Source organism: Quercus suber, unplaced genomic scaffold, assembly GCF_002906115.3.
Source record: "Quercus suber isolate HL8 unplaced genomic scaffold, Cork oak 2.0 scaffold_3B, whole genome shotgun sequence".
Taxonomy (NCBI): Eukaryota; Viridiplantae; Streptophyta; class Magnoliopsida; order Fagales; family Fagaceae; genus Quercus; species Quercus suber.
This window is the reverse complement of record NW_027071805.1, coordinates 2,712,770-2,723,274: the sequence shown is the minus strand read 5'-3', so window position 1 is coordinate 2,723,274 and position 10,505 is coordinate 2,712,770. Positions and strand designations below refer to the sequence as shown.

The 10,505-nt window shown below is 34.0% G+C and overlaps 1 protein-coding gene across 1 annotated transcript; it reads right to left on the bottom strand.

Moving 5' to 3' along the window:
• Positions 1 to 274: 274 nt before the first annotated feature.
• Positions 275 to 881, bottom strand: LOC111992658 (uncharacterized). Its single transcript, XM_024024520.1, has 2 exons — positions 845 to 881; positions 275 to 750 (listed from the first exon to the last, which is right to left on the bottom strand). The coding sequence occupies exons 1-2, from the start codon at positions 879 to 881 to the stop codon at positions 275 to 277; spliced, it is 513 nt and encodes a 170-aa protein (XP_023880288.1).
• Between the last annotated feature and the right edge of the window lie 9,624 nt (positions 882 to 10,505).

Genomic DNA, 10,505 nt, shown 5'->3' with positions numbered 1-10,505 from the left:
CCTCTTTCAACCTCGCATACTGTGCAAGCTCATGTGCGACCTTGTTGTATTCTCTTTTCACATGTTTAATTTTCCAGCTACTAAAAGATGTGAGCAAACTATGAATCCCTTGGTATATATGGCCAAGACAGCCACTAGTTTCAGCAGTATTTACCTTATAGACAGCTGCTAAAGCATCAGATTCCAAGATAATTTGGGGAAGCTTTTGCTCTTTGGCAAGAAGGAGGCCACGCTCCATAGCTAGCGCTTCCACTTCCTCAACCAAGTATTGACCCTAAAGAGATGTACAGCACGCAGCACAAACATCACCAGCAGAATCCCTTATAACAACTCCCACACTTGAGTTTCTACCATATTCCGATGTAGCACCATCAACATTGATCTTGAAAACACCTGGAGGAGGCGGCATCCATTTTCCTTCTGACTGAGGCAAACTTTGAGAGTAAGCAGCTGAGGCACTTTTGAACTCAATGATATATTTTTTGGCAAAACCCCAAATATAATCAGGAACCTGACTTAAAGACTTAAACACAATTTTATTTCTATTATGCCAGATCGCCCAAGCCACCACAAAAAAGATTTCCAAGTCACTGGGTGTACCAGAATCAAGAATTTTCATAGCAATATCTACAATATCCATATTTACATTCACCAGGTCAGCCGGACTATCTAACCAACATCTCCAAACTCTTTTAGCTATTTCACATTTAACAAAAATATGGAGATTCGATTCAGGTTCCATTCCACAAGCTGGACAAATGTCACAAATATTAACACCTTTTCTTTGCAAATTCAGAAATGTAAGGAGAGCATTCATACACATTTTCCAAGCAAAAATACGTACCTTGAGAGGAATGTTTAAGTGCCATAGCTTTCTCCATAGAGGACTCCTAGAATCACCCGAAGAGCTTTCCCCTACCTCCATATTATCAATCACCCCAACAGCAATATAATAAGCGCTTTTAACACTGAATTCACCCTTTCTATTGCCCACCCATATAATTTGGTCTTCTGGAAAGTTGTGGCTGAGGGGAATGCTCAGAATAGTTCTTGCTTCAAAAGGCAAAAATAAAGCTCGCACTACATCATCTTTCCACCTCTTCCTTTCCTTATCAATAAGCGCCGAGACTCTAGGATAATCATTAAAGGGCTTTGGGGGGGAGATAACTTTGTAGGTTATTAGAGTAGGAAGCCATTTATCCTCCCAAATAAGAATCCTCTCCCCATTACCAACTCTCCATCAAGTACCTCTTCTCACTACTTCCAACCCATTGAAGATGCTCCTCCAAGTATAAGAAGGACTAGCACCAAGTTTTGCTTGAAAAACATCACCATGCGGATAATATTTTGCCTTATAGATTTAGGCTACCAAAGAGTTAGGATTCGAAATCAATCTCCAGCCTTGCTTAGCAAGCATAGCAAGATTGAAAGCCTGTAAATTTCTGAACCCCATTCCTCCATTGATCTTAGCCTTATACAATTTCTTCCAACTAATCCAAGCAATTTTAGATTCTTGACCCCTTTGACCCCACCAAAACTTTCTCATCATTGCTTCAATCTCATCACAAAGAGTCTTTGGGATCTGGAAACAGCTCATCGTGTACGTTGGAATAGCTTGGGCAACAGCTTTAATAAGGATCTCTCGGCCACCCGCTGATAGCAATTTCTCCTTCCACCCCGATAATTTTCTCTCCACCCTCTCTTTGACTTCAGCAAAAATTTCAACTTTTGACTTGCCAATGATTGAGGGTAAGCCAAGGTATTTTTTATGGCGGGTATCTTGCATATGGCCTAACATACTCAACACTTCGCATCTTCTTTCATCCGGGGAATTGTTACTAAAAAAGACTGAAGACTTATCCACATTGATTTTCTGACCCGAAGCATCTTCATATAGCTGGAGGATATCAATGAGAGCTTGGCATTCTTGACTATTTGCTTTGCAAAATAGCAGACTGTCATCTGCAAAAAACAAATGAGTGATTCTTGGGCATCCTCTACATATTGATACTCCACTTATTCTGAGCTTTCTAGCAGCATCATTAGGAAGAGAGGAAAAACCATTTGCACATAAAAGAAAGATTTAAGGCGAAATTGGGTCTCCTTGACGGAGACCCCTCGTAGGAGTAATACTACCATAAGCACCACCATTAACAAGAATAGAGTAAGAAACAGAAGTGATGCAATGCATGATCAACTTTATCCATTTTTCATGGAAACCCATTTTTTCCATCATTTGTTTTATAAAACCCCACTCCACCCTATCATATGCTTTACTCATATCGAACTTTATGGCCGCAAAGCCATCCTTACCTTCCTTCTTATGTTCTAAATAGTGCATAAGTTCAAAAGCTACAAGTACATTGTCAGTAATAAGTCTACCCGATAGAAATGCACTTTGATTTTCAGATATAATCTGAGGAAGGATATTTTTAAGCCGATTGGCTAACACTTTAGATATGAGTTTATAAACAACATTACAAAGGCTAATTGGTCTAAAATCTGTCATTTTTGTGGGGTTCTTTATTTTTGGCACCAAAGTGATGTTTGTTTTATTAATCTCTATCATAGACATATTAGAATTAAGAACATCTAAGACCATGCATATAATATCATCACCAACAATATTCCAATATTTTTGGAAGAAAATAGCAGACATACCGTCCGGACCTGGGGCTTTTGTTGGATGCATCTGATTTAGTGCTGTCTCAATTTCCTCCCTTGTGAATTCTTGAATAAGACCATGATTCATTTCCTCCGTGACTTTAGTCGGAATAGTATCAAGGACTTCCGAAATGCGAGTCGGGATAGATGGAAAATATATATTTTTAAAATATGACACTGCCACCTTCGCAATACCATCAGTCGAATCCTGCCAATTTCCATTTTCATCCATAATACCATTAATAGTATTTCTCCTTCTCCTATCAAAAGCCTTAGTGTGGAAGTACTTCGTATTTCTATCCCCAAGGCCTAACCATTGCACCCTTGATCTCTGTTGCCACTTTATCTCTTCACTATCCAATAACTCATTGATCTCCTTTCTTAACATGTTGATTTCACCACCCAAGCTGCCATTTCTGTCACTGTATACCAGTGCATTGAGAGTCTCCTTTTTCTCCTGAATTTTCCTTGGAATATTTCCAAATACCATTTTGTTCCATTCAGAGAGATTTTCAGCACAACATCTCAATCTAGCAGCTATCCCCATAGGAGAGTTTACTTCATGGCTGCCACTCCAGACTCCTTGTATAATATCTCTGCAATCCTCTCTTCTTGTCCACATAGCCTCAAACTGAAATCTCCGTCTATTAGTATACTTCTGAACAACAGTAGCATCAGTTATCAACAAAGCATAGTGGTCAGATGTGGATTCCACCAAATGATGCACTTTAACATCTTTATAATAATCAACCCAATCAGGAGTAGCTAAAGCGCGATCCAATCTCAAATACATTCTATTTTCACCCTCTTGCATATTACACCATGTAAACTCAGGACCCACAAAACCCAAATCCTTGAACCCACACTGATGTATTGCTTCTCTAAAATCATCCATTTTTTTTTTAGCCCTTTGTACCCCACCCAATTTCTCTTCCACTGACACTATTTCATTAAAATCACCAAAGCATAACCACGGAAGTTGGTACTTTTGGATAAGGCTTCTCAAGAGATCCCAGGATTCTTTTCTACAATGAGTTTCAGGCCTTCCATAGAAACTAGTGATACGCCATTTAAAGCCCGATTCCGGGTCAGTCACCACTGCATCAATATAATTTCTTGAATATCCCTGAACATCCACTTTGATATCCCTACTCCATAACATTGCTAATCCCCCACTCCTCCCAACACTAGGAACAATTAATCCATTCAACAACCCAGTTTTGAATTTCTCCTTTTCCATCTGATACTTCTTCATCTTTGTCTCCGACAGGAAGACAATTTTTGGCTTCCAACGTTGCACGAGCTCACGCAACACTCGAACTGACCGGGGGTTCCCAAGCCCTCGGCAGTTCCACCCTAGTGCAATCATTTTTCTAGGTGGTGCTGCGCTGCAGTCACCGCCGTTTCATCAAAGAAAATAACACCCCCCCCCCCCTCTTGTTCCCCTTCACATAAACGTTTCTGAAAATTTCTATCAGAAATAAAGAATGTATCATCATAAACTTCTCTTTTTTTACTTACCTCTAGGCCCTGTTCAGACTTCACCACCTCTTGGGCCTTTCCTTTGTCTCTTGCAATTTTTTTAATCTTCCCTCTAACTCCTTGTTTGCTAATTTGGCCTGGACTTATTGGCTGTGTCCGTTCCACACTTGAGCCATCTATTTCATTTGGCCTTAAGGGCCCAACTCCTTCATTTGCTTTTAAAACCGGCCCACATCTTTTTTCCTCACTTAATATGATTGTCCAATATGCTGTATGGCTAATTTCACATACCCATCACTTATTATATTATAGCATTCACATCAATTAATGCAAAAGTTTATGTATATTTATACTTTTTTATTTTATCATTTTTCAAAATATCCTACATCAGATTTTTTATTTTACACTATATTTCATTTAAATCTATTGCCTTATCAATTTTTTATTGTTATCTTAAATCATATCTCTCTATTTTTTATAATACATAAACTGATGTAGGTGCATTTTAAGGTTGGTTGGAAAAATTTGGAGCCTAATGCTATTTTACAACAACTAATGCAAATGTTATTATAATAAAATCAATATAAAATTGTAGAGAGTGGGCTAAGATTTTTGAAAGAAAGGTTGTAGAAAATATACCAACTTTTTTTTTTCTTAAGGTCAGGGGCCCTTTGGGCCCCCACAGAGACATGAAGTTTGATGTTCTCTATTGAAATTGATTAAAATGAAGTGATTTCATGTATGTCAAACGAGAAAATACAAGATGTTTCGGATGCATGTGGAATCCACCCTCCTGTGAGTGAGAAGATGCATGCATCCGAAACACCTATTACCACCCGTCATAATTATATATATATATAGTGGCCATGGGGCCAGGTCTTCCTTTTCCTAAGTAATCTTCCCTATGTAACAGTATTAACCATCTCAAATTATGACTTTTGAACACCAAAACTGCATCAGCAAATAGTCGCCGGACCCAAGATACTGACCTTTGTGGGTTCGATGCAACTTCCTTTGTGATTCTCAAATGTATTCATGTCTTCATTTTTTGTCCTATAATGACATTGTCAAACAAGTCGATGCCAAGTAGACACTTTTTGTAGTCCAAATCATATCATTATCATATTCATGATTCTTTCGGCCATCAAAAAAAAAAAAAAAATAAAAAAAGATATTCATGATTCGTTCCCCTATATATCCATAGATATTTGGAAGCAAATTTTGAGATAACCAACTTCTTCTTTTTCTCTCATTCTCAAATACTCCCATTTGGCACAGCTTGGTTTTTCAATATGGATCAAAGAAGAGTGGCCAATATCAAGTTCCAACCACAAGAGTTAAGAGTGAAGGCAAAAAGGTGCAATGGAGAGCAAGTCCAGCTGCCTCCCAAGAGAGGACGTATCAAGCTTCAAATTTTCTCAATCCTTGTACACAATTTCATGAAGATCATGAAATGTTGAAGCGTTTAATTCATCATGATCTTCAGGTTATAATAGTTGTTCTTATAATCCTTTTTCTTTTCTTTTTTTAATAATTTGACGGACGTCGTTAATATTAGAAAATTTCAGTTGAGGAATAAAATTTTTATTAGCTTTAATGTTACTGTTTTTGTTCTTGTTTCTTGTTGTCACTACCTACGATTGTTGTATCATCTATTTCATTAATTTGAAGAATATTGTAACTTTCAAATTAGTGGAGGAATGATAAAAGGATGACTATCACATTGTAATATACAATTATTTGACATTTTCAATACCTTCATGTGATTTTATTTAATGGAATTATTTGACTTTTTCTCAACCATCACAAAGTTGCTACTATATATTGAACCATTTTTACTAGAAGAATAAGAAGTCAACAACAGCCAAAGAGCATAATCAACATCAATTTTTACCCCCCAAAGGAAAAAAATCAACATCAATAATACTTATATATTAAAAAATAAAAAGCAGGCAAATGTTAGCAAAATGCCAATGCCCCACGATTTGAAACATCACTTTTTAAATTTAAAAAAAATAATAATAATTCTACTTTCTTTCTTTTTTATAATTTGATAGAATATGTGACGAGATTTGAACCCAATATGTTTTTGTCAAAAACACTAGGCAATGCTATTTGAATTACAAAACTCTGGGCAAATTTATTTTTTTTGTGAGCGCAATTTTTTGAAATAACACTATTTTTTGAAAAAAAGAAGGATTAAAAATAAGTTAGACAAAACATGTCATTAGTATCTGCTATATCTTACTAATATACCAAAAATAAAAGTTATGCTGAATTGAGAAACAAATATATATAATGTGTGCTTATCAAAAAAAAAAAAAATATATATATATATATATAATGTGTAAGGCTTTGACCTTCTGGTTCTTCTGGTGAAGAGAAGCCACATGCTTTTTTTGACTTTAACTTGCCATGGTAATTCACTTATACATGACCTTTATCCCTCTGCTTAATGATTCGAAACTTTCCCCAATGCCCAACTCAAAGAGAAAGTGCCAATCACGCCTTTGACAAAATATGACTCTGCGTTTGGCCAAACTTCAATTATATTTGTCATAATAAAATTTAAGATCACAACTTTTTTTTTTTTTTTCACAATTTTAATGTGATAAAATGGTAAGTGGCAAAGAAAAAATGATGAATTTGTGTAAAAATGATATGCATGTCAGAATTGTGACAATCATGGCTAAAAAATAAGTTATAATCCTATAACAAATAGTTTGTTATTGACTTTGTTCATTTCCTCTCAATAATATGTTACTTGTTAGTCTTAAATTATTAAGGATCGCTTTATTAATTTCCAATAAAGGGGCTCGTTGAGTGCCCAGTTATTGCTACACTATACAAGATACAAATGCAAGATTTCACCTAAGAGTTAGAAGCTAGTCAAACCCTTTTTTAAAAAAAACTTATTTACTAAATAAGAGAATTGTTGATAATTTTATGTTAATTATGTGATAAAATAGATAAAAATTAGTTTATTTAAAAAAAAAAACTAATTTTGTTATTAAAAAAACTGATGGACACGGCCTTCTATGTAGTATGTACAATACCAATACGGGAAATTTTAAGACATATATTGTGCTTGTTGTCAAAGAATATTGGAGGAAAATCAAAGCAATATAAAGACAAAAAAATCAGCCACAGTTTCTCAATTTATTGACTTTAATTTACACCCTTATCATCAAACTAAGACCTTATCAAAGTCTCCACTTGTACTCTTTATTCATCCATGAGGTGTTGCCGACTCATTTTTATTTATAAAACTGCTTTTAGCCCGTGGGCCTTGGCTGAACAATCGTGCCGTCCAATCATTCGGTAAATCTATGACTTTTTTTTTTTTCATGTAAAATGACTAAAATGCAGTCATTTTTGTTGGAAAGACTAAAAAATATCATTTTATCAAAAGATTATTGATAATATATCAATAATATAGGAGATAATTAAATTCTAAATTTCTTAAAAACACCTAAAAGATATCAGCAAATTGAATTATAAGACTCTTACTAAAATAGAATAGTAATAAATTGTATGTGTTCACTTAGTTCTCACTCTTCGTACTTATTGGAAAATAATACTGCTCATTATTAAAAGGACTCCACCTTAAAAAATAATAATAATAATAATTAAATGGTTCATGCCCTCTCCAAATGATAAAATTAAAGAGAGGAACATCCCTGCAAATGAGTGTATATCTCTACATTTTTGTCAACTAAATAAGATTTAAATATTTGTCATTTGTGGCCGGCTTTTGTAACCCAAACTTTTTTTTTTTTTTTGAGGGAATAGTAACGCAAACTTGTAACCTAATGGGGGCATTAAAGTGGTGAAACATCGGCTTGAAAAAAAAAAAAAGCGAAGTCAGTTGTCAGTTTCTCAATATATATATATATATATATATTTGACATTTTGTGTGCTCAGGCGTACGATAGTAAGTGGTGAAACATCGGCTTGAAAAAAAAAAAAAGCGAAGTCAGTTGTCAGTTTCTCAATATATATATATATATATATATTTGACATTTTGTGTGCTCAGGCGTACGATAGCATGATATAATTTATGTATGTCACAAGTCATAACTTCTCAAGTTTATTTCTACCAAAAACTTCTCAAGTTTATAAAGACTATTAGTGTTTGGTACTTTATTTTTTTTAATTTTTTTTTCTAAATAAAACTCGCCCCTTCCCATAAGTAAGAGGGTGATTACATAATACAGATAGTAGTAATTATTAGAGCAGTGGATCTAGAACCTTTAATAAACAGTTGTTTTATATATATATATATATATATAATAAGTTGTTAGATTACTTTTTATCTTCTTCTTAGTTTATATATTTAGTGAAAATTTGTTGGAAAATCAATAAATTTTTCTTGGTTCACTTTTCATCAACAAAAATAATTATACTTTTATAGTTGAATTATATTTATTTTATAATTGCATCAATTATTAATCAAGTTATTTATTTCCAACTGATAGTTATGTTGGGTGCTTGGTGTTAAGAATACGTGTACAACCATTGTATCAACAAATGGTTTTGGTCAAGAGATGCCCAACGGCTAGTTCCAGTCAAATGCCCAACGGCTAATTTTCAACACTACAGCAAACGGTGGCGTTTTTATATCATGATATAGTGTAAATGTATTTAAATAAAACGCTGCGTTTAGAACTTAGAATGTTAGTTCAAACGCTGCGTTTTCATCTCTGGGGAATGAGCTTCACTTACACCGTGTACTCTGTGCATTTTTGAGATCAGTTGGGCAGTTAAGGTAGGTAAATATTAGTTAGTTAGTTCCTAATCTTCCTCCGTAAAATACAGATCCATCCCTAGAATTTAGGGATTAGCTTAGTCTGTTACTAGATCAGGTAAGCTATATATATATATACTGTACTTGACATGTAATGAGTAAGAAAGAATTCATTTTTTACAGAAATCTTCTCTTCGTCTCTCTCTCTAATCTCTGTCTGAAATTTTCTCTTTTGCTCTCTGTTTTTTCACTACCTTCATAGTGTGAACACCATTGTAGAATCTCTTAAACCTCTGTTAGATTCTTTTCATTGGGACCCAACAAGTGAGACCTTTAAGAACCTTAAAATACCTCGTTTTTCTTTATTAATTATTATTCTCTTATTAGTCGTCTGGATTTCGAAAACATTCATCATATATATGCGGAACATTGGAAATTGGAATCATTGTTGTGATTGGTTGAAAATGATGTAACAAGAGTCAAACAAAACGACTTTGCATGTCAATGACGTACATGCGTGTCATTCTTCTTCCATTTACCTTTTCAATTAAAGAAAATCCAAACCCATCGTCTTATCTTATCTTTCTTCCCTACTTAAAAAATTAATCAACTTTTATGACTTTTGAACTCTTAAACTGCAGCAGATTACAACCTTCCTTGCTTCCATGCAACTTCCTAGTGCTTCCCAATTCCCATTATGTGAATAGTCAAACACATCCCTAACCAGCTTCATATATTTGTTAGTTGAAATCTTCTTCTTTATTTATTTATTTATTTATTTTATTTATTTCTAGCGATAAGTTTATTAATACATCCAGTGAATTTTGAACACACGACTTTACCCTTCATTCTTTATTATAATAGAAGGAATATCATTTGATCTATAAGTCATTGGCAATTGAAATCATATTAACATTCATGACTCTTGCTCTCCTCTCATTCACTTTGAATTTGTTTACTTCAAATTAGTTAGATTTGATTTAATTTACTTCAAGTCAGTTTACTTCAAATCAATGGTATTGAAATAACTTAGAGATAGGTATTGGAACTTAGTCTCTTAAAAATTGTAGTCACGTTTAGTTTCTTAAATTCATTGTTACTTGCATTGCGACAAAAAATCTTCTTAAGTGGGGCATTTTCTAAGCTCGAACCCTAATCCATGAAGTCAAAATCTACTTCGAATTTGGTTTTCACCCCAAATTTCACTTTGAGTAATCCACAAGCGCTAATAAGGAACCAAACTTAATTAAAAATTGATTTTTGACTTTTTGCTCAAACTATGGTTTGAGAATACATCACAAGCGGAAAAGTGGAGAGATTAGAGATTTTTGACTTTTTTTTCTCAAACTAATTTAAGCGTTTGTTTGGTTGGAGGGGTGGAAAAATGGAAGGATAGAAGAAATTTAATTTTTTTCTAATATGTGTTTGGTTGGGATGGTGGAAAAGTGGAAAAATGACAAAACTCATTTATTTGGTTGAGAAGAAAAAATGAGATGATAGAAAATGGAGTTGGTATAAATTTACAATTATGTCCTTATTAACGAAAACAAAAAGTAACACATTTTCTTATTAGAAAATTGTGCATGGACACTTCAAATTTTTATTTTTTTAA

What these genes read in the sequence shown, in the direction of transcription:
- LOC111992658 (XM_024024520.1), bottom strand. Translation starts at nt 881, where the DNA reads ATGGAGAAAGCTATGGCACTTAAACATTCCTCTCAAG. An exon ending in ACTTAAACATTCCTCTCAAG is followed by an intron (nt 751 to 844) that starts GTACGTATTTTT and finishes ACATTTGTCCAG; the next exon opens with CTTGTGGAATGGAACCTGAA.